The sequence below is a fragment of the Eumetopias jubatus genome, unplaced genomic scaffold (assembly GCF_037043125.1).
Source record: "Eumetopias jubatus isolate StellerSeaLion01/CBP00866 unplaced genomic scaffold, mEumJub1_p1.0 scaffold_6, whole genome shotgun sequence".
In the NCBI taxonomy this organism is placed as follows: domain Eukaryota; kingdom Metazoa; phylum Chordata; class Mammalia; order Carnivora; family Otariidae; genus Eumetopias; species Eumetopias jubatus.
The window spans coordinates 95,812,304-95,837,889 of NW_028274812.1; the positions used below are offsets into that span (position 1 = coordinate 95,812,304).

Below are 25,586 nucleotides of genomic sequence, written 5' to 3' on the forward strand. Positions count from 1 at the left end.
GTATTGTTTCAACCCTAAAGAGATCTTGGACTACCTGAATTGTGTTTTGGGAACAACACACTGGGGTAATTCTTCCCTAAAAAATTTGAAAAAAAAAAACCTCTGGCAATGAAACACGTTTTTAATTGTTCATTGTGTTTCTATGAGCAGAGCTTATCTGGGTGAACTGCTTTTCTAAAAACCTTGTATTTTAAGCAAAATGATTAGAATGTATAGATCCTTTTGTTCTGCTGGAAATGAAGAATCATGATTCTGATATCTTTTAAAATATTTCTGTCTTTTTTTGATACCTATATTATATTTTTTTCTCTGATCAGTACCCTGAATGGGCCTCTCATAGCCTAATTTAGTCTTGTATAATGATTCATAGAAAATAATTTTCCTTTATAAATAGATGTTGATTATGGAATATATTCAGTAATAAATGGAAAACCTCGAATATGCTATTTTACCATGTCCATTATATATACACAATGTTTTAAAACTGGGTTTTAATGGCAGTTTTCTTTGTTTTAATTTATAGTATGTATATATTTCAATGAGAGACACATGGTAAACATAATTTGCTTATCCAAATTTTAGCATCGTAACTCAAAAACATACATGAAAAAGAGTTTTGAAATCAATGATTTAAAGTAAGCAGAGACAAACAGGAGTTAGTTAGTCTTGCTTCATTATCTGGTGAAAGATGTACTTTACCACTTTTTAGATTTCCCTTAATGAAAAGGGATGTGGAAGTGTTTGGCTACATCTGTATTTCTGTTTTTGATTTTCCCTAATTCAGAACAGTAACCATGGATCACCAATCTTGCCAAACAAATGCCAATGTCAGGAATATATGCCAGTTTTTGTTGTTTGTTATATTTCTGATTCTAGACTCTAATTCTGGTTTAACTAATGATCTGAGGGGTAGATATTTTCATGGTAATATTGATTTAGGGCCATGAAGAATATGAGATTCTCCTTATTCTCACCATCCATTAGAGTTAACTCTGTCTTTCCCATTGGTCTTTCCATTGTGTGTTTAACTTATTGCTGACCCATATTTCTTAAAGACATATGCAAAAATAACACCAGGGTTGGTTTTGCATCATGAGTGGAGAACACAATGGGAAGAAAAGAGAAGCTTTAGTTTCTATAAGGCATGAGCAGTCACCGTGTTCTGTGCTGCTGAGAATTCAACTTTGGCACACCTAGTGAGAGCACATGTGTGCGAGAAGAAAACCAAAAGAGAAACAAAAGCATACGACAACCCAGAGCCCATAGTTGTATCGCAAGAGGTGATCAAAATTGAAAGTAGAGGCAAAGTACTTTGATAGGGAAGTGACATATCCCAGCTCCTTAAAAATGCATGCTAATTTCTCTGTAGTGTGACAAGTTTCAATTTGAGTGGAATAGAAACTGAGGAAACCACCTGCCCTTTCATGGTGGGCAAGGAGTGTTGAATCCTTATTTTCCTGCTTACTAAGGAAAGTCCAACCTTGAACTTAACAAAAGCAGTAGCTATAACACTGTTCTTCCAGACACCATGTGTGTATCACTGACAGATCTGAGATGGATGGTTTTCTTCCAGTCTTCTCAAGGTGGAAAGCAGAGACTCAAAACAAAGCAAGAGCCCCAACCAATCTTTAACAAAGGGGAAGACTATGTACTTAAAGGAATAACATACTACTTTAGGGTTCACAGGGCTGAATTAAAAATCTGATCCTTCTCTGAGTCTTCTTTTATTCATTTTTAAAATGTAACACTGTTTTATTGTACGGGGTAAATATGAGGCATATGAATCTATGTCAATAGAAGGCAGCTGTTTTGTCGCTAGAAGTACTGAATGAGCTAAGCTTCTCAATTCCCAATTTTCTTGATCCTTTGGGAGGGCATGCTTATTACTACTTTTGGGTACCAGTTATACTTATATGTGGAAGTATTATAGCTGATAGAAATATGAAAGATCTACTTAGGCTATGAAATCAGATGCTACTGCTGACTCAGGATGATCAAAAGGTACCACTCTTGGAACCCAGCTATTATTTTGTATGCAGACAGCTCAGAAGGATGCTTTTGCTCTGGGGAACATCATGGCATCATGGTGGTGTGACTGGTCCTTTATGTGAGGCAGGACAGTTTATATTCTTGCCAGAGCTAGAGACATGAGAAACTGGTGAAGAAAAGTTCTGCTTTTTTTCACTCAAACATATGTTTTGTGATCCAAACTTCATATGTGAAGGAAAGAATTAAATCCCAAAAGTCTTAACTCTTTTTTATTTCTTCCAAAAGTAGACACTCATCATGGTATATGTATTAGGTATCTCAGTTTCAGCTCTTCATTGCAGATTTTGGAAAATACCTTTTACTCTCTTCACTCTCTTTTATTAGGTGTCAAAATTCTCTTTCATTTTGGTGGTATGGACTGAAGATTCAAAATTTTCTTTCATTTTGGTGGTATGGACTAAAGATTCTGGAAGTGGCTTATGATCATTTCACACGTTCATTTATCAAACTGAAAAGAAAGATCAAACATTTAATGAGCCATGCTTTTCTGTCTGATAACAATTCTTTTGAATCATATATCGTTCAAGCTGGTAAAAAAAGAATGTTTCCTTTAGATACTCATCAGTTTCCCAAGTAACTGCATTAAGTTCATTTCAAAGACCACTTTCACCCACTAGAGATAAAATGAAGTGTGAAATTAAATTAATTTCACTGCTATCAAACAAACTAAAATGAGTTTGAATTCTAAAAGCTTTTTTCACTGATATCTTAACACATCAAAAAAGTTTCTAAAGTCCTTTGGGTTGATTTCTGCTGAAACTCTGCTTTGTTATTAAAGGAAAGAAGTGTGTGTGTGTGTGTGTACTTTTTTATTTTAAAAATCCCATAATAACTGGAAAAAAGGCTAAAAATAATTCACTCTTTTCATGGTTTTATAAAAAGAATGTTTCTGCTTTCTTAAAATAAATGAGGACTGTAAGAGCAACTGCTAACCAATCTTTTGGGAACATGTGACAGATGATGTCTGTAAAGCTTGTAGGGTCTCAGGGGAAAGGCGCTATATATAAAGCAAAGAGCTATGAAAAAGTAAGTGCTTATGTGAAGGTAAACTGCAGTTCCTAGTTTAAGATTCATATTTCCACCAGCTGAAAATAAGGCCTGAGTCAAAGATGTTTGTTGGGCTTGTCAGGCCTGAGACAGTAAGATTCCTCATCTCAGAATGATGTCCCATGGAAGGAGACTGATCATTTCCATCACCTCAGTCCCGCCCTTGGTGCAATAAAACACTTGAGTGTTCTGGACAGCTTCCACAACTAGGCACAAACCTGGCCCTGATCCTTTAGGTTTCTTGCCCCAGGCCCTCCTTCCTGAAGTCTCATGAGCTGCAGTTCTCAAATTTTTGCATCCCCCACCCCCACCCATTACACCCTGACTCATCATGCCAAATGTTTCTAACCAAACACTCTATTTTTTTTTCTTCTAATTCCCACCACTTTCTCAAACTGTGGGGCATTACAGTGCCTTCAACAAAATGCTTAGAAAAAATTTCAAGTCTTTAAAAAAATTTTCTTTTAAGAAAGGGAGAAGGGGAGGAGGGAGGGCAGAAAGAGAGGGAGAGGGAGAGAATCTTAAGCAGGCTCCATGCCCAGCGTGGAACCTGACGTGGGGCTTGATCTTATGACCCTAAGATCATGTCCTGAGCTAACCCCCCAAATTTCAACTCTTTAAAAACTATCTTCTCCCCTTAAACTTCTTTAACCTTCACACACCCCAGTCATAGAGGAAAATGGAATTCTTCTACTGCTGTGTTTCCAGGAATTGTAACCGCATTTCTTGTCTGCAGATAATTCTCAACTCCTAGTTTTATGTCACTGTGTCAGGATTTGGTTCCCAATGACCCTCCATGGATTTCAGACCTCTGATGTGTCTTCTCTCTTTTACTATCAGCCACAGAGTCCTATCCTATTCACATATATTATGACATTTGTCCTTTCTTTTGTTTTTCATACCTTTTCATAATGAATATATAATCATAAATATATAATATTTAACATAAAATAAAGTGGTTATTTTTAATTTACTCTTTTAAATGTCAGCATAAAAAAGAGAACAGAGACATCTAGCAAAGGCATTGCATGAAGAGCCCAGCTTATTAAATAGAGCCCCAGAATTACTTTGAAGAATCAAAGAACTTACTACCTTGCATTCTAAAGTTCAAAGCTTTTCCAGCAACCTCTTAACTATGAGTTTCCAGTATCACTGAAATAGTTTAAAATCCCAGCTTTTCCTTGCTTTTGTTTGAGATTATAAGCAATGTAAACCATCTTGAAAATAAAAAAGTTTTGAGCACAAACATAAAATTCTGTTTGTGATACTTCAAATCCGTGTGCTTATATCTGGCAATAGGCCAGTGTTTTTTACTATAAAACTAGAAACTATGGAAATGTTATCAAATTGTAACAGAGTTGAAATTTATAGCTAGATTACAACATGCTTAATTTAAGTTAATTTGAGTTAAAATGTATGTGGAATTTAAATAGACAAAATTCTGTCTTCCCTATATTCCTTAAAATCTGATATAAAGATGATTTAGTCTGTATGCTGGGTAGAGAATTCTGCACATTTTAAATCATCTGTTTCTAAAAAGGGTAAAATTCCAGTATAATTTAGAGTCACAGAAACTATAATTTAAGAGCACCAGAATCAAATTTAATCACAGATTGAAAGTAAATGCAGATCAGGAGGATATGTGGATGAGAAACAATGCACTGGTTTGTCGTCTATGAAACAGTCCATAAAGGATGCTGCAAGAGTCTTTTTTGAAATGAAGGAAAGGTAATTTAGGCACAAGTTCCATCCCAGGTGTTTTGGGTTATGCAGTCAATTACTGTGGGTTTATAGGAGAAAAAAACTGGAATTTATGCAAACATCTTAGAGCGATATCAACGTTTAGACTGATAAATCCTCAAATGAATGTTTTTCAAACTGTGTATTCTGCAGGGAAATTAAATGCTCATATTTGGAACCATTTATCCTCATAATATCAACATGACTTTAAAGAGTTGCTTTATGTCAGAGTCTCCTTTAATAACGCTCTTTTTAAAGAAATAAACATTTTGAAAGTCACATTTTCCAAAAAGAATGGTCTGAAATACAAAACTAGTAGGTTTGGGATAGATCTTTTGTTTGCCACTCTACCTTCTCAATGACTGTAAATTTCAAATAGTTAGTTGTGCCCTTAGGCACATGTGAATACAATATCTTGACCCCCGTGCTTAGACAAAGGCATGAAGTTCTTAGTGGCAGGTCTGGAAGTCTCCAACCTCCAGCTTCAGTAATGACAAAATTGAGCAGGTTAGAACCCCAGCCTCAGATATTTCCCTCTTGATTTTTGTGTGAAAAGAATAATCATTTCTTTGGAAGATATCATCCTAAAGCCCATCTTTACTCACGCTGTAGTTAATAAAACAGAAATAATATACCCATATATTCAATCTTTAATCCTTATATGTCTATAGGTTTTAATTAGAAATCAAACAATCAAACATCACCTTTGAAAAATAAAACCACAGTGATACACATCTACTTATAATTTTCCTAAATCAAAATGTTTTAGGTATAGCCACTTTGTAACATTTGCAGTATCTAAAGCATACTGTACATTTACTAATAAAATGCAGCATATTCGAATCAATTTTATAAAAGACTTACTATTTTCAATACATGCAATATAGTCTGGGTTCCTATTAACACTTTCAGCAGAAACAACTGCTCAGCCATTCAAAAGGTTTAGTTCACATAATCAGTACAGGTATATTGTGTCTGAAGGAGCAGGTCACATAGTTAATGTTCTCTTGGTGGAGCTCAAGACCAAGAGTAACTGAGCAAGCATTAACTTATGGAATCTTAATAGTCACCTCATTGCTGAAGTAAAAAGGAAACTGAGAGGAAACTTAATAATATCAAAAGTTATTTTAAAGGGAGTTCACATTGGTTTGAAGAGTACTTTGCTTCACACACAATATCCACCTTTGTAAAAGCCCAAGAAACCCATATTTGTAACATACACACATCTTTACAATTTTCAGAACATAAATCTTTAGAGCAGTATTATTTCTCCACAGATAAAAGTGACAATATTGAAAGTTTTAGAATGATAATAAAAGAAACTCTCTTGCAAACCCAAGGAAACTTGGAACTTTGTGTTAAGTGCTTATTTAACTATAAAAGGGGCAGTGTGTGTTGTAATGAATGGAAAACTAATTTTACCTCTATTCCATCTGTGAACATCTTGTGGCAACCTATTTTAGTATTAGAGAGATCATATATTAAAAATGATTTCTGCAGTCATCGATGTATACAAGTGAAAATTTAGTTCCTGTTAAATTAACACTTCATTAAAAAATCAAAATAAACACGCAACAAATACATTTTATGTTGTACTCTAAGAGAGAAATTTTTTTTTTGAAGAACAGATCGCCAGTTATTCTTTTCCGTAACAGTCAAGTTTCTCAGTTCTTTTTTTTTTTTTTCTTTTGCTGAGCTCTCTGTCACTGGAAACATCTTAAACCAATTTCAAGTGCTACACCTGAATAAACATGTTGTAAAAGTGTTTATGTATTGAAGTGGGTCAGTTCAAGGTATGGTATTTGGCTGGAACTTCTAATTTCTCTTTTTACAGCAAAAGGGCTGCCAGAAGGAGGAAGTCTGAGCTGAATTAATACATTTGTTACAGTGGAAGTAGAATGGAAACTGCTCTGACCACAAATCAAACTGCCTCTTTCATTTATGCCAGTTGATAGAGTTTTTCTAAGAAATATAGACTCTGGCAGAGAGCCATCATAAGTTTGCATTTAAAAGAGAAACCTATATGTTTATTTATTTAAGGTTTACTGCCTTGATTATTTGTAAGTTCTTTCTTCGGGAGGACGGATGGTAGTGGCATTTGTGAGGCAGATACCCTTTTAATAATTGTGGGAACGGAACGAGTTTTCCCGATATGTTGTAGGACAATTGATGAGGCCACGGATGCTGCTTGGATTAGCGCACAGTCTTTTTTTTTTTTTTTTTCTTTTTTTAACCAATACCTCCACATTTAAAGGACCTCTGTGTCACTCCCAACAGCTGCACAGCCTCACATGACACAGTCTCATTTTCTGACGGTAGAAGGTCTCTGCACAATACAAGTATACACAAAAGTGTTTATGCTGCCAAAATAAATTTTGTTAAGAGCAAGAGTTTATTTGCTAAAATGCCATTGATGCTGTTTCAAGGACTTGTTTTCCTTTTCTTTCTTCTAAGGTGGGTCAGGTCTTATAATGGACTGAGGTTACTCCACAGTCTTTACTGAATAAATATTTTAAGAAAACATGCACATCTCTCAGGGGGCAAGGCAGAGTCAATCATGCACATATTTCAAACCACATTATGTATTACTCTTAAAAGATTGGTAACTTCTGTATCTAGAGTAGAAACTTTGCATGAGTTTTTAGTAATTCTCAACTAAATTTACAACCTAAGGTTAAATAGTTCATCCTCCTTGGGTGATTTTCATGGAACTACATATCAGCCAATGATTATATATATATATAACATAATATATATTTTATTTTCCATTTTTATTTTCTATTATTTTATTTATCTATTATATATAATTTTCAGTGATTTTTTTTAAATTAGAAGAGCATAACAACAGTGAATTGTAGAAAGGGGAAAATAGTAATACCTAACTCCTAGAGTATTTGCAGAATCAAATTAAATATCACATGGAAAACACTTAGAAAAATACCTAGCACATCCTTCGCAAGTGCTCCAAATACCTTTGGCATTATTGTAAGTATTATTATTACTACCCAATGGGAGAGATTCTTTATCAACATCTATTTCTAGCCTCTAGGACACCTTGACCTCTAACGCATTCCTGCACAGGCTCCGGTTGCAGTCATTCTCTGATACACAACCACCCCAGTGGCTCAGAAGGGTCTGGGATGCAGACTGGTTTAGAGACAAAAGTGAGTCTCCAAACTCATCTGGAACTTTTCTTTCTTAGAGTTTCCAGGTTGGTTAACAAGTTTTGAAATCCTTTCAGTAAACATTCAGGTGTGTCCAAACTCAGAGAGGGAGGAACTCTGAAATTGCCATGATTACTTCAAAATACTTTGCGTTGAGAAGGAACTGGAATTTAAAGCAAAACTCCATCTCCAGCAGGGGCTTCTAGAATGACCTGTGAAGGGCTTTAAGTAGAGCATAACTTTGTCAAGTTTGCTGGGCACAGGCCAGAGGTGAAGGAGGGAAGGCTATCAGCACTAATTAACACTTGCAAGGCTTGAAAAAGCTGGAGAAAGTGGAAACAGCCAGGCAGCCATTCAAGCTTTTATCACTTAGAGGAAAATTATAGGGCATTTAATGCAGAAGAGCCCATAGCTAATAATTTTGAAATTGTTATTTAATGTGGACATTTCCAGGCTGATGGTAGTGAAGCCTTTCCATTTAAAATATTGCTGACTTCCAGGTCTGAGAAGGATCAGTTAGTGAACGCAGCCGGAGGGTGTTCTGTGGTGAAGAATGATGCAAAATGTAAAACCAAGCATGGATAATTGTCTGTAACGGCAAGCTTTCAGTGTTTATAAAAATCTTTGGCCTGCAAGGAAAACATTCTGATAATGTTTTAAAAAGTAATGTTACTTTTTCAAAGCACCCTCAGAATTCATTCACGTCAGGTAAACTTTCTCGTAAACCAAGCGCTTGTGCTTTCTGTTCTAGGACGCAGTATCAGTGTAAAATCCGCCGGTCTTGTGGGAAGACATGGGCCTCAGTCAAAACAACCGTTCATGGTGGCCTTCTTCAAGGCAAGTGAGGTACTTCTTCGATCCGTGAGAGCAGCTAACAAACGGAAAAATCAACACCGCAATAAATCCAGCTCTCATCAGGACTCCTCCAGAATGTCCAGTGTTGGAGGTAAGATAAAGCCAGAGCAACCCTTGTGCACAGAGAGTTATGGGGTCATATGTTGCAAATCAAGTAGCCACAATAAATTTACCCTCTGGCTATACCTTTGTTTGGTCTATTAAATCATCCGGCAATGCTTCGAACATCCTCAGAATGTTTCATCAGTGAATCACTCAGTAATTCATTTCAAAATAAGCATGACTTGCCTTTGTATGTTGAAAGATTCACTTCAAATTAAAATCAAGCTGGCAGTAATAAAATTATGAGATGGCTACGTCAACAAAGTCTAGCCAAAACTCAACTACACAACTTGCTGAGTTGACTTCCCTGGGGCCTCTCAAACATCGATGGGCAACAGGTAAATTCAACATAAAGAGATCTCTTTAGTACTTAAGATGATACATGTGAATCATGCAGTTTCCATTTTCTCTGACAATAAAAGCAGCAGAGATTAAACGAAAATTGAGGTAATATTTACATTTCCATTAATTATTTGGAAGACTGTTATCTAGATAATCTATGTGTGTGCGTGTGTGTGTGTGTGTACGTACACACATATGTATAAAATCTAGTAACAAAATATTACAGATGCAAAATGATCCTAATGTGCTTGCAATTTAATCTATCAATTGATAGAAAAGGAGATAAAAGTACAGTCAATCTGAATGAATCTAACTGCCAAAATCTAAAGTTATTGAATCATTTTTATTTATACCAATAAGTACCTTGTTTAGTCCAGGCTGCAAACAGATTTTCATAAGCTGTTCTTAGATGAAAATGATGGCTATTTTATTCCAAGAAATTTTCTTTATCTCTAAAAACTAAATCTGTTTGAAGGGGAAAATTTATCCTAGAACATCCCAACTTAGTACAATATGTTTCTTCATTTGAAAAATATGTGTTCTATGTTAATGTCCACCATATGCAGTGTACTCGCCAGGCCCAATGGATGAGCTGGTGAACAAAACAGACATGATCCCTGCATATCGCATTCAAGAAAATTAGAATGCTTTACTCTTCCAAAAAGACCCATTCAGACAGTATTTGCCATTTTTCCTGAAATCTTCATTTTTGTCCCCAGTCACTTGAAACTGAAAAATCATACTGCAATTTTTTTATTACTCAAATGTGTATGAGTGTTAGGTAAGAATGATTATAAATAAAACAAAAAAAATAGTTATATATATAACTATATGTATATATATATATTTTTTTTTTTTTTGCACCTGGAACTCTCCACAAAAATACTAAACTGGAATTCATTGGAATCTTCCTAAAATATGGGCACCAGGACAATCATGTTAGATAGAAGTCTATTTGATGTATTTAGTAACAGAAATGGGAAGATTTCTATATGAAATCACATTATACTGAATTACATGCTATATATAGAGTAATGTTTTAAAATAGTTTTCCCAACAAATAGGTTTAACCATATTTTTCACTTGAAAGTAAAACATGGTATTAGTGCCTTGTTACAAAGCTATTTTATAAAGATCTTCACAAGATATTTAGTTTGGCAAAAATTATAATTGCTTAATATGAAAGATGGAGAAAAATAACTTTCTAAGACCTTTTCTTCCTTGTAAATACTAGCCTGTCAAAGTTGTATATTTTTCTTTTCATGTAGAATGGTTCTGAAATTGCTTGAAATGTTTTTAATTTGATGTAGCAGACTGCATTAAGAAAAAGGTTTGTTAAACCATGAATAGAATAGTGAATAATTTTTGAGGAAATTACAAAGGGAAAAGTGTAAGTTGCATACTTATTATTGGAGCTTATAAGGACTGTGGCAGAGACGTTCCAGAGACTGAAATCATCAAAGTCCTTTTCCCTATTGGTGAACTCTATTTATCTTCTCTTTCTGACCACAAGTAACAAATGTACTTCTATAACTAGAAATGAATAAAACACATGGAGCAGAAATCATGTAACTTTTCACCAGTTTCCTAACACCATTTAGAGTACAAAATTATTCTAATATAGACCAATATTTTCTTTTTAAAAAGTTTGTCATTGGCAGCCATTTCTGTGAAATATGTGGTAGATAGTTTTGGAGCATGTCCATATTTTGATAATAAGAAAGAAAGTAGCTGGTTTGTGTCTATGAGACATAACCTTTCAATAGGTAGTAATCAAGCAGACGGGGAAAAAGTCTCATAGGATTTGGCCTAACAGACAGGGGCTTAAGGAAAGGGAATGCTAATATAAACACAAAATTTGATACTTAGGAAACTTGAAATGCCAGTGAAATTTTAAAATTATTCAAATATAAATAATAAATGCTGTAATAGTACTAAGCCTTTACAATAAAATACTGTTTGAAGACTGCACTGCTAAGAGAGAAGCCTATGGGGGGGGAAGAGAGTTGTATTAGATGTTTGCCTGATTGCATTTTTTTCTGCAAAGCATGTGTCAAATGTTGAAAGTCTCAATTAGTGCAGGAGAATTAAAACCCAGGTCATTCTTGCTTTCTTTACCCAATTTCTTTCCTGTTTCAAAGAGTCTTGCCTTCCAACTCTCAATGATCCTTTGTTTTTCTATACTCCTATGGAAAAGCCTAGAACAATGTCTAGCACAAAACAGGAACTTGTTAAATAAATTAATGTGTCCGCTGAATGGAAAAAAACTAAATTCCTCTTTCAGGTGAATATACACAGAAACACTGCCCCCAGATTTTCAACAGAAACTGTCCTTCTTTGTTCCTCTTGAGATTTTTGGCAAAGAGGTTGAGCAAACATATTGTGTGAGATATTGCCTCTTTCACGAGGAGGCAGCATAATGGATGTTTATATGAATTTGGGTGTGGAGGAAAGGAAATGGAGGTAATAGTTAATTTTTTCATTAGCTTAAAAAGGCTTTACATACTAGATTGATAAGGTCTTAAAGAATCTACTGAGAGCAAGATGCTTTTCTAAGGACTATATGAGTGCTGAAAAGAAGAGAGTATTAAGAATTTGGAAGAATTAATAAGACAAATGGCAAGTCCTGGTTCGCTGCAGAACTGCTTACAAAGATTGCTGATTGTGTGCTGGATACTAGCGATTGTTGAAAGTGAATCCAATCCTTAGTGGCCCTACCTGAAACCATGGTGATTTCTTAGGCCAAGTCTTTCAAAAAGTCATTAAAATGGAAACATTCTCTACTTATCCTCAACTCTGATAGGTAGTGTCTTTTGCCTAATATATATAACATAAACTCATGCCACTTGGACAAACAGATGTTAATCAAAATCAGAAAGAACAATTAATTATAATTATTTCTTTAGAATGTTTTATATCATATAATTAATATATATATTCATTATTTGAAGATAATCACATCATCAATAATACTAAAGTTCTCTCTTGATCACCTAAATCCTTTTGAGATAGGTTACTCCGATACACTTATATCAACATGGTACCTATACTTACAAATCTTTTCCCCCATATATACATCTCTTTTGGAGAATATATTTTTATCATGTGTGTTTAATTACATAAATGATATATCTCATGTATTTTTAAGGACTCTTTTTTAGAGCAATTTTAGGTTCACAACAAAATTGAGAGGAAGGTACAAAGATTTCCCATATACCCCTGCCCCACAATGCTTAGCCTCCCCCATTATCAACATTACTCATCAGAATGGTGCCTTTCTTACCAAGGATGAATCACAAGGATGAATCTATAATTGTCTGAAGTTCATAGTTTACATTAGGGTTCACTCTTGGTGTTGTACATTCTGTGGGTTTGGACAAATGTATAATGACATGTATAATGACATTGTGGTATCATACAGAGTACTTTCACTGCCCTCAAAATCCTCCTCCCTCTGGCTATTCATTCCTCCCTCCCCTTAGCAATGACTGATCTTTTTATTGTCCTCATAGTTTTTACTTTTCCAGAATGTAATAGAGTTGGTTTTATGGATTTTTTTTTAAATATGTCTCCGCCATCTTTCAAATTGAGTGACCTCACTCTTTAATGGTTGCAATATAGTCAACAGTGCTTCTATCAGAGTTTATTTGGTCATGTCACTCTTAAAAGACATTTTGGTTGTTTCCAAATTGGGGCTCTCAAGATCGAGGCTGCAGTGCAAATCTTACAAGGCTGCACATGTGAGAACGTTTCTGATCCATTTGATTTCTATTATAATTAACACTAAAAACTGTCATTGGTGCCCTGAATCACACAAAAATTTGGGAAATCCCTCCTAAAACAGCAATTTTGGTGTCTATATTATCTACCTGTACATTTATTTATCTATCATCTCTTTATCATTTTGTCATTTAATCTTGGGCCCACCACTTCCTATTTGGATAATCTTGGACAAAATATCACCTTTCTCTGCCTCTGTGTCTTCATCTGTAAAGTGAGAATGTTAATAGTTATCTGCCCCCTAGGATGAGATTACATGAGTTGTGAGGATTAAATGAATTAATATGTGTAAAGAACTAAGAACAGTGGTGCTTATTTAGTGTTAGCCATTATTGTTGTTACTTCTTAAATGAGTTCATATGGTTTGGTTTTTCAGAACTGGTACACAAATAGTTCAGACTGTTACATCAGAGAAAAGTAGAAGCTCTCTTCCTAAAAAGTACCAATAGTCCTGGTATTTCTTTACCTTTGGAATTTCTTGGCCTTTGAGACTTCAGAAGCAAGAAGGATATTAGAGGTTTTAACTAATTTAACTCATCAGAGGTTTTAACGAATCTACCTGAGCAATTAATTAGATAATCTAAAATAAATGTGTCAATAGACATTAATGCATTGTGTCTGTTGTCAAGTCTCTGTCTAGAGAGAATATATCTGGGCATGATTTACTGTAAAATAGATTTATTCAATATTAAATGAGCATCCATTGTGTGATAAGCACAATATTAACTATATGCTGATAAAAGATGGATAGCTAAGGATCTTGCTTCTTAAAAAGCACTCCCACAGACAATAGGAAAGACATGAGCATTAGTAATTATTAAGAGGTCAATTCTATTAGAGTAAGGTATAGGGTACTCAATAGTAGGAAGGATAGAGCACCGAAGCAGCACCTAGGTATGGCTCCGAAGACTTCTTGAGAGGTTTATATGAGAAAGAATAGACATTTTTCCAGAAATGGAAGGGTGGGTGAGGCCATTTTAGACTGATGTGAGTTACAAAGCTATGTATCCATGTTAAATAGCTGGGCATGCAAGTTTTCTTGTGGGAGAGGTGTGAGAAAAGCTAGAAAAGTATGCAGGAACCAAATTATAAAGACTAAGGTATGCAATAATAAGGAACTGTGGTGTCATCATGTAGGCAATTGGAAAAAGGAGTGCCATAATCAGATATGCATTTTAAAAAGTTAAATTTGGCATTAAGTGGAGGATGGGATGCCGAGGGAGGAAACTGAAAGCCCAAATAATGATTAGGAATCTAATCCAACACTCCAAGCAGTGAAGATTATACACTGGAGAAAGGGATGGAAACCAAAGCATGTGGGTGGGGCCAGCAGGCAGTGATGAGACAGAACTCTGGATTGGGAGTGTCAAGAGTAAGTGGAAGGTATAGGAAAAAGATATGGATATGAGCTTAGATGAAGCATAGGACTTGGCAGTGCCATAGAAAATAAAGTAAAAAAAAAAAAAAAATCAGGAATGAAGCCTCCCATGGGAGGATTAGTCCTTTAAATATAGGCAAGGAGAAAAAGCAATTCCATAAAAGAGACAGAGACTTATGGTCAGAGATGGAGGAGGGAGAGCAGGGGTGAATTGTTATCCTAGGACAAAGTTACTGGAAGAGGATGTTGAGGAAGTATGAGGTAACCAAGAGAGCAAAGGGTTTCTAACAGGTTATCTAGACTAGAAATGAGTCAGTCAGTGGGCTTTGTGGACCAATCTGAAGTAGGACATGAGGGAGAAAGAAAGAAAGTCAAGAAACTTACCAAATGTTCTTATGTGGGCCACTAGATGATCCTGTTAACCAAAGTAGTGAGCATTTTTTTTTTTTTTAAGATTTTATTCATCTATTTGACAATTGAGAGAGAGAGAGCACAGCTGGGGGAGCGGCAGGCAGAGGGAGAAGCAGGATCACTGCTAAGCAGGGAGCCCGATATGGGGCTCAATCCCAGGATCCTGGGACCATGACCTGAACCAAAGGCAGCCACTTAACTGACTGAGCCACCCAGGTGCCCAGTAGTGAGCATCTTAAGAGTATAAGGTCAGAGGTAAAAATAGTGACTAGGAGGCATCCAGGAAGCTTTTATTTAGAAATGCCTGGTAGGCAGTTGGAAACTCAGGTTTGTGGACAGATTTTTGTCGGTAAGCTCAAAGATGGAGATATTAGCTGGATCATCCATGTAGACACTTTGCTAAGCAGAGTTAAGCAAACGTATCAGATAGTTATTATTTTGTGGTATCTGCTCTGTGTCAGACATTTCTACATATAGACAAATACAGTTATTCCTACACAAATCAAAAACAGTAATTCCTAGTGGGTTGTGCATAAATTCAATCAAGGAATTCACTGGATATGGAAGATGGTGATTAAGACAGAATAGTAGTAGCATTTTTATTTTATTTATTTTTTTAAGATTTTATTTGTTTATTTGACAGAGAGAGACACAGCAAGAGAGGGAACACAAGCAGGGGGAGTGGGAGAGGGAGAAGCAGGCTTCCTGCTGAGCAGGGAGGCCGATGCGGGGCTCGATCCCAGGACCCTGGGATCATGACCTGAGCCGAAGGCAGATGCTTAACGACTGAGCCACCCAGGTGCCCCAGTAGTAGCATTTTTAAATCCCTCATCTTTGAAGGGATTGTTATAACATGTTTGGGGTTTATCATGAGTTTCTCTGCCCCCAGGGCCATATCAAAATTTACATTATTAAATAGTTTATTATAGCATTATTCCTGCTTCTTTACCTCTTATACCTTCATTCGTCATTTCCATTTTCTATAAATTAGCGAAAATCCCAATGCTTAGGTGCTTACTTCTTTCGTCTCCTTTTTCTGTTGGGAACTGAGCATGAGAATGCTAACACTTCTTTTGTTTTGAAACACAGTATCTCATCATATTTGGCTTGTTTAAGCTTTTGACATGTTTTAAATGTTAAATTCTATTTTGGGTTTTTTTCCTTTTCTTTTCTAGATATATCTACATTTCATCCCTTAAGCCAATATTAGATTTAAACAATAAAAAATGAAACCCATATTGGTATATGGAGTTGTCTGGATTTAAATTTTTTTCCCCCTACTTCATTGCTAAACTAACCCATGTCTATTTATTTGGTTGGTTGTTTTCAGGGACTGGTGGACAGACCTTTGAGCTCCCATGTAGAGTTCAGGTTTTTTAACCTCTATGTATGTTTTTTTCACAGTTTTTTTCTAAGACAAACTAACTCCTTAAAAGTTTAAGAAAAACATTAAATTTGCACTGTTTGCAGAAATTGATCATAAAGAAGTTTGTGTTAAGTATTTAGCAATACTTCCAATATTTTGGCCCTGGTTTCCCAATAGGGTTACCATTAAAAGACAAAACAAAGAAATGCTGCATTTGGAATCTCTGCATTATGGTTGAGGAATGTCAGCATGCTTTTCTAGTGTGCTTGTAGTACCAGCACATTTTAGTATTTTCTGTTAGAATTCTTCATTTCTGGGCAGGGTAATCTATGGTAGGTAGCATCATGTCCATTTCATTTTAATTTTCTAGGGGCTATCAATCACTATTTTTTGGAGATCTAAATTTAATTTCCTTGCCCTTCCTCCTTCAGTTTATTCTGCCAACCATTTATAGTAAAACCTAACTGCAGACTTTGCTGGTTTGGGTACAACATTTATTTCACTCATCCATTAATTTTTATTTCTGACAGAATAAGCATATGGTCCTAATGCTCTATGATATCAGATTCTTGGAATCAGATTCTGTTATAAATTTCATTGCTCGTTACCTTTATGTGATGTTACATTATATACATCACTTAGCCTGTATGAAAAGCTGCATAGATGGAACAGATCTATTTTGAATTTTAAGTTTTACTTTCTTTTTTTATAAACATGGAATTCGTGTAACCATATACGTAGTTTATGGCTTTTCATATATACTTGTATGTGTTACTGGCCACAATGTCTTTATTCACATTCAGTGTTTTTAATTAAGACAGGATGAATGAGTAAATATTCCCATTATTGTCTAGTGCAGGGGCTGGTGAAGCAAGGCCCGGTGGCCTGTGTTTGTATAACCCAGTTGCTAAGAATGGTTTTTACATTTTTAAATGTTTGAAAAAGACTCAGAGGAAGAATAACATTTTGTTTTCCATAGAAATCATATGAAATTCAAATTTTAGCATCCGGAAGTAAAGTTTTATTGGAATATAGCCATATCCATCCATTTACATAGTCTATGACTGCTTTCATGCTATAGTGGCAAAGTTGAGTCATTGCAAGGGAAGAAGACTCCTTAGACTAAAATACTATCTTAAAAAAAAAAAAAGTTTCCTGACCCCTGGTCTAATGCATAGCTGACTTTTTTCCCTCTAAATTTCAAAAAGTTTACATAATCAACCTAACACCAGAATCAAAAATTTCTTTTCTCTAAAAATGATACAGAGAACTTATCCATTTAATGTTATTGTACTTAGTGTTACCATGTGCTTGTCCATTGCCTGGACGAAATTAACTCCTTGTGCCATTCTGATCGGGGAAAAAGTTTACCCAAGGAATAAGAGTGCCACATTCCAAATAAATTCTCTTTCTCCATTTTCCATCATTATCTACATACTTAATTTGTTTTAATAAAGTTAATGGCACAGCAGGAATAACTCTGACCTAGAAGTAAAAAAGTCTGAGTTCAATATTTAATCATTATTTTGCTCTAGGCAGAAATTAAATAAAGAATTACATGAAGTAGCTGTGAGAGGTGGATGACAAGACCCTCTAAGACAGGCTCCGTGGATTTTTGATGTGCCTACATTTTCATTAGAGGCTGAGGATAATTAAGCTGGAAGGTGACATCTTAGGACACACTACTCTGCCGAGTAAACTACTACATTGATTTGAGAGAGATGACTGTCAGAGTGAATGTAGCAATTATTCCTAGAAGAAAAAATTAGATGTCTTCTTTGAGGATAAGTTATTTTGCTCCCTAACCCTATATTTTTTCCCCTTTTGTATTTCGTATTGGAAATAATAAAAATGGGTTAGCTTTTAGAAAGCTATTTGTATAAAGTGTGAACAAATGCCAAAGAAGACAACAGAGATTTTCTATAAAGTGCTGTGTTTCTTTGGTATTACTTTAGTCCAGATGCAATATTGAGGCTCTCCTTTAATCCTTAATTCTTTTTTTTAAGAGCGAGCAAGAGGGTGGGGGAGGGGCAGAGGGAGAGGGAGAGAGAGAATTTTAAGCAGGCTGCACACTCAGCACAGAGCCTGACGCGGGCCTCGAATTCATGACCCTGAGATCACCACCTGAGCTGAACCACGAGTTGGGCGCTTAACCCACTGTGCCACCCAGGCAACCCAAGCCTTAATTCTTTTAAACAATTATAAAAGGTTATGGGGTTTTCAGATTATATTCTAAAATATGTAAAGGAAATAATGTGTTTCCTTTCCTTCTAGTCATTTGTGGAACACACTGAGGAATTCATTTGTTAATTCCTTAAGTATTTATTGAGTACCTACTGTGTGTCAGAGACTGTTTCTGAAACTTGGGATATATCAGTAAACCAAACAGAACCAACTGAGATTTTTGACCTTGTAGTGCTGACACTCTAGGGGGTGGAAACAGATAAGAAGCAATGCACATAATAAATGAGTGAAAGGGTTGGCCTATTAAAAAATAAATGAAATGGAAAAAAAATAAGAGCAAGGTAAGGGAGATCAGGAATACCTTAGTGGGAGTTGCAATCTTAAATAGGGTAGTTAGTGAAGGATTCATTGACAAGGTGATGCTTTAATGAAACGTTGAAAACGCTATAGGCGTTAGCTATGTATATTTATCCAAGGGAAAACATTTCAGGGAGAGGGAAGAGTGAGGGTGGGAGGAAACTGAGCTGGATGGAAAACAGCAAGGAGGGGTCCCGGCCAGAATGGAATGAAGGGGAGGAAGAGTAGTGGGAAATGAGTCAAAGAGGTAATGGTGTCAAATCAGATAGGGCCTTGTAAACCACAGAGGGTATTTCATTCTTAGTGATACAGGGAGACCCAGTGGGACTTCTTGGTGGGCAGTGATATAATTTGAGTTACTTGTTAGAAGGTCTACCTGATGGCTTTGTTGTAGACGAGCAAGGGCAGAAACAAGGAGAATTAGCAATGAGGAGATTGCAGTGATTCAGGTGAAAGATGATGGCAGCATGGACCAGGAATAGTCATGGAGGTGGTAAGAGTAGGTGGTTTTGGACCTATTTGAAGGTAGAATGTGTAGGATTTCTTGATAGATTGGATGTGAGAGTAAGAGGAAAAAACAGCATATTTTGGCTTTCTCTCTCTCTATTTCTGTTTCTCTGTCTTTGCTGGGAAAGCTGCCATCAGTCAAAAATGGAAGGGTCTACATGTTGGACAGGTTTTGGGGGAAGAATCAAAAGTTCAACTTCGAGTATTCTGACTTTAATATATTTATTAAAATAAAATCAACTCTGTAAGATCCCAGTTGGTACTTTCCCAGTGTTTGCCTCATGGAAGATGTTAAAAAATATTGCATGAATATTTAATATATGTAAATATATTAAATACCACTATAGTGTGAGTTAATTAATAAATGAGCATTCATTGAGCAGCTAGTACTTAATGAATGGCAGGCATCAGATTGTGCACCATAAAACAGGTAGTCTAACCAAATTCTTGTCAGAACCTCACAAGGTAAATGGTATTACTCCATTTTACAGAAGAAGAAACTCCGGACAAGTGATTTGCCTACAGTTCACATGGTTAGTTAAGTGGCTCTAGCTTTAAGATTCAAGTTCATATTTTACGACATCGCATACAGGTTCTTTTTAATTTTATCAGTGATCTCACAAAAGAAATAATAGGATACTGATAAGCTGCCATTTGTTTAAAATCTGATTTTTATCTTCAGATTATAATACCAGTGAACAAAAACAAGCCTGTAAGAAGCATGAACTCTATGTGAGTTTCCGGGATCTGGGATGGCAGGTAAGAATGATCAGTCAACTTAGGCGTTTCTTTTCTCTTTTATGATAAAGCCGGAGTTACTCGTAATCTTTGTTAGTAATTTTTCCAATACACGAACCAATTATTTTTGATATAACTGTTCAGTATATGGGTTATCCACATCATTTTTATTTCCCCATTATCCTCCCACCATTGAAACATTATTATTAGGGTTTACAGTAAAAAACAACTATGCTGAAGAAGAAACGTAACCCTATGATATTTAGAAAGTGGGAAAAGGTGCTGTTGTTTAAATATCCCAAAGTTTTAATTTTAATAACCAGTTTTTCAGATTAACTTGAGCAATTCCATTTGCCCCCCAAGGTCTCAAACTCTAGGGCTAGGAAATAGACTCCTGGACTATAATGTCTGTTATAAAGTAGAACTACAGAAAAAAAAATTTTTCCCCGAACCTAAAAGTTTTATTGCTGTCTTTTCCATATGCTTCCCAAACAGGGTGAGGAGGAGCATTTAATCAAAATAGTTTTTAATGTCTTTATGTATTGGTACTTTAAATTGAAGTCTTTAGATTATATTATCCTATTACATTGGATTTGCAGAATTGAATTTGGGCTGTCTCATTGAAAAGTAATATTAAAATGTAAGCATTTTAAAATTTTGATAAACTTTCAACACAATTCATTCAATAAGTTTACATTTGGACCAAGTTTTACTTCTTGGGGAAAAAAAATCAGGGCAACCATTCCATATGCCCATTTTTTGGCTTCCCCCAAAATTTCATGTGCAGTTCTCAAGAATTTGCTCCAATTCATTTCATCTAAAGAGACTATAAAGTTAACACGTGAATGGAAAGAAAAACAGTAAAAGGAACAAATATTAAAGCTTTCGGAGGTTGTCAGGCTTCTAAAACCAGGAATGAGTTATTAAGAAGTAATGGGAATTATCTCAATTAAGTTTATTCTTATTTTCCTTTCTGGTTAACTTGAACTTTCCAGAGTTCATCATTTCCTGTTTAAACAATATTTACAATGCTATTTAATGATTATGGTTTTATTCATGAATACATGAATTAATGCATACTATGAATATCCTACATAGCAACCTCTTGGGAGAAATTACAGAGGGCAATTTCTTGTGAAAATATTTATACTTGTGTTGTAAACTTCAACTTAAAAATAAATTAAGGGCTTGAGGGTAGCTGTCTTGTTAGAATAATTGTTGGATGAAGAAGAGAAACCTAGCCAGACTAAATATGGGTATTATTTAAGAATTACTTTATTCTTATTTTGGTGATTTCTTTTATTTTTCTTTCTTTTTTTTTTTTTTTTTTTTTTGTGTGTGTGTGTGTGCGTTCTAGGACTGGATTATAGCACCAGAAGGATATGCTGCATTTTATTGTGATGGAGAATGTTCTTTTCCACTCAATGCTCACATGAATGCCACCAACCATGCTATAGTTCAGACTCTGGTATGCTTTGTCTTTGTAGAATTGAAAATGGTTTATGATGCAAGCATCACATAGACATTATTTTAAAGTAAAGCATCCATTTATAGCTATAAATGCATTATTTTTTTCTTTAAAACTCTCTTGGTACTTTTTAGAGTCGAAGTAACAATTGTGGGTATAATCAGGAAATTCAAGCTGGTTTAAAGAATAGTCCTGATTCCAGAATGGGGAAGGATTCAGCTAGGAAAATTGGAGTAACCACATGAAGTGGTCACTCTGTACTGATTTCTTCACTATGCAATATGAATAACCACACAGGTTCCCAGGGGCTATTTCTAACCTAGCAATTCATTAGTAATCATTGCAAAAGCATTGAATAATAGCCTTACTGAATTTCATCTGAGGGCTTTTACTCTAATTATTTAAGAATGTTCTACAACATACTTTAGTATTATGAAACTTCTTCAAGTAGAATATAAATAACTAGAAGATTCATTTCTATTTCATGATCCTTATGTTTTTTATAATCTTTAAGGTGGAATTTCATCTTCATTTTTTCCTTTCCTCATTCAGGAATTTAGCAGTGATTTAATCTCTAATAACCTGGGCTTATTTTTGTGAAAACAATAATGAAATGTTGATTTTGTGGTCTCTAAATGGTTGTACTGTATCTAATGAGCTCATGAAAGCTCTTGAGAGTCTGACATACCTGCCTTATGGTGTGTGACTTACTGCTTTGGCAGAGGTACAATCTCTGGAAGATGAGTGAGAGGCTCCTAGAAGGTGCAATGGACCATGTGATAAAATTCTGAATTAATGTTTCGGTTAATATGGACATTTTAACTATATGTCATCGAGATAGAAGGAAGAGGATCAATTGTTTGAGATTCAAGACTTAGTAACAGAAGTAGCTATTCGGTGGATGGCAGTAGGAGAGCAGTAGCCATAAGGAAAAAAATAGTCTATCTTTGTGCGTAAGTCTTGTTTATGATCAACAAAAAAACGAAACTATTAGAATTTGTGAGTTGACTCTTGAGTTTTTTTTTTCAGAATTAATTTAAAATTTAAAGTTGATGGAAAGACTATCCCAGTTTTCTTCTGAATAAAGAATGGTATATATAAATTGACAGATGAAATCCTTGAATGACTTGATGTTTTCTGGTCTGGACATCATAGGTACTGGAAAAGAGTTAGACACCAAAGATGCACATCTATGGCACTAGAGCGTGGGTGTTGTCAAAAACTTTGGAAATAACTTTGGAGTAAAGAGAAACAGAGAGATAAAACAATGCATATTTTGAAAGGCGGTCATTTATAAATATTCTTTTTATTCTTGACCAATGAGATTGCCTACTTCTGTGCCATATGCAAAGTATAGAGGAAATTCCTGGGGCAATTTTAAGATTTGTTATGCTTTCATCTTTGCTATATCTATAAATAGAAGTACTTCTTGATACAGGATCTCATTTCTGAGGGATGGGGAGCTTTTCAAGGATGGGTGTGTTGTATTCCAACTTCTTCCAGTGAAAAGAATCTCTGTGAACCCTAGCCATCTATCCTTGCCCTGTGGGAATTCATGATGACCCAAAAGGCAATCACAGAAAGAGAAATGCGGCTGTTTCAAGCCTTGGAAGAATAGCCAGGGTCACCGTCTTTCCGTAGGGTCAAAGCCACAGCCACTCTTAGTTTATAGAGTAATGACATTTAATATCTCAGAAAATTCTTTGCCTCCTTATATTGTCATCTCAATGACTCAGAAAGCAGACTGCTGCTTCATTGAATATGTATCTAATGTATCAAAGGTTGCCTCAGGCTAAGCAATGCTTAATTATTGAAAAAACTCTGTCAAAATACTCTCCCTCTCATTTTTCTTTTTCTTTTTTCTTATGAATATATAACCACGTATTGTCAGCTTTTAGGGCTGTAGTCTAGAAGGCAGTGTCAAAAAACAAACATTAAAAAAAAAAAATCTGATGGGGACTTGGAACAAGACCCTGCTCTGCCTCACTGTCCTGGGATATAGGACATACGTCATTGCAAAACTTGAAGCATACATGGGAAGTTTGATTTTTTTTTTTTCCTGGCATTGTGCACTCTGTACGTTTGTTCTGTGAAGGACATGAAACAAGAAGACAGGCATGTTTGTTGCTAAAGGAAAGCATATTTGTGACTAATATGTTTGAGAAACCATTCAAGAACAATCCATTTTTTTTTTTTCAGAACGATTGCTTTGCGAAGCTGCCAAGGTCATTGAAACAAGGGGTTATCAATCATGTATGTGTAGGTCATAGAAAATCAAGCTGATGAAGGACACAAGCTGCATCTGAAATTTGTAGAAACTATCCAACTTAGTTTTGTGAGGTCTTAGGAAATTTCAAGTTCATGTCAGATCACCTCATTTTTCCTGCTGTTTCTGTCCACATGCAGGGCTCCTATATCATTTCAGCCAGGACACTGTGCAGCCAAAACTCTGAGAGGCTTTTTGTGGATCCCTTAGGACTCATCAGTGGGACTTCCCATAAACTCCTTTGGGGGAAGGGCCAGGGTAGGTGGGTGGGAAAGGGGGAACCATGTTCTGGCTCCTTGCTCAATGATCGCAAATCATAGGCAGACTGCCAGTCTGGTCAAAATGAGAATAAACCGTTTGCTGAAGCATTTCACTTTCAGTGTACATCTACCTTTAGAGGCTTTGGAAGAGAGCGATACTCATTTTGTAAAATATCGAGGCTCCTTACTTCTGATTTAGCCGAACGTGCTTTTTGGCACTTGTCAAGGGGAGAAGGAAAGTAAAAGGATATTAAACTCCAGCCAGTCTGGTAAAAAATTCTGTAGAGAAGAGTTGAAATCATTGCTTTAAAACGAGTTTTGGATTATACCTGGAGTTCACTTTGCTGTGATTTTTATGTTTCCTTTACTGTGGAAAATTAAGAGTTGGTGTAATTTTATGATTTATTGTTTAATTGTCCTTTAAAAAATAATTCTTAGATTCAAATCTTTCTACAGTCTAATTGTGTCCCTTCATTGATTTGCATTTACAACTTCTATATTTCTCATGAAGTAGATAGAAGTAATTGTTCTAACCAAAAGCAACTCAGTGCTAGTTGCCATGTTCTTTCCCCCAGGAAAATTTCCACTGAATATTCCATAGAAGGAGTTTTCCTTACTTGGTAGAATATTTTTCAAGGCCCCAACACATAATTAGAACTGGTGAGTTGACTCTAGGTGTTAATGCTTAAAAATACATCCTTCACTACCAGTCCCCAACCCCCAACTCAGCCATTGAACGTAAGTAGAAGAGTGATAGCTTAAGGGTGTGCCTGATAGTGTGACAAAACAAGAATATTATTTGAAAGCTGTAGACAAAATGTCTATCTTGTTTCTTAAAAAAACAAAACATGTGTTTCTTTCCCAGGTTCATCTGATGTTTCCTGACCACGTACCAAAGCCTTGTTGTGCTCCAACCAAATTAAATGCCATCTCTGTGCTGTACTTTGATGACAGCTCCAATGTCATTTTGAAAAAATACAGAAATATGGTAGTGCGCTCATGTGGCTGCCACTGATGTTAAATAATAATGGTAACAAGAAAAAGTTCTGTATTAAGGTTTATGACTATAATAAAAAGTATGCTTTCAGACAAGAAGGGAATTTCATACAATTAGTCTGGCTCATTTCATCTCTGTACCTATGTACAATATTGTGTATATAGTCACTTTTATTTATTTAAAGGTATATATTCTCCTTTGTGGATGCCTTATCAATAAAATCTATTTTATAGATCTATCACACAATAGATAGCCCAGTGTAACTTTCAATGGGATATGCTAAGTCCAATTCAATTCCATTTCAACATTTTTTCTGATACGATTTTTATATAATTTTCTGAAATTGACAGAACTCCTTTGCATGTTAATCACTGGTGAAGGAAATTGAATGCATTTGGTTACGTTGTGCCAGTGAAGACTGATAGGATATTTATTTAGAAATAAAACTAAAACAAAAAAAACAACAAAAAAAAACCCAAACAAAAATGCTTGGATAAACAGAATTTCTCTTTCAGAGTTTCTGCTTCATTAGATAAAGTGAAATGTTGACCTGGATTTGAATAAATAAGCGGTAG

The 25,586-nt window shown here is 35.4% G+C and overlaps 1 protein-coding gene across 3 annotated transcripts in view; it reads left to right on the forward strand.

Moving 5' to 3' along the window:
- Window positions 1–25,029, forward strand: part of BMP5 (bone morphogenetic protein 5) — a 110,256-nt gene extending 85,227 nt beyond the window's left edge. The window contains exons 4-8 of one of the 3 annotated variants that reach the window (XM_088024343.1): window positions 8,752–8,946; window positions 9,892–9,894; window positions 19,965–20,041; window positions 21,378–21,488; window positions 24,880–25,029. In XM_088024343.1, coding sequence (XP_087880469.1) covers window positions 8,752–8,946; window positions 9,892–9,894; window positions 19,965–20,041; window positions 21,378–21,488; window positions 24,880–25,029 — 536 coding nt within the window. The remainder of the gene's footprint in view (window positions 1–8,751; window positions 8,947–9,891; window positions 9,895–19,964; window positions 20,042–21,377; window positions 21,489–24,879) is intronic. The other 2 variants (XM_028097794.2, XM_028097795.2) reach the window with 2 other exon arrangements.
- The last annotated feature ends 557 nt before the right edge of the window (window positions 25,030–25,586 follow it).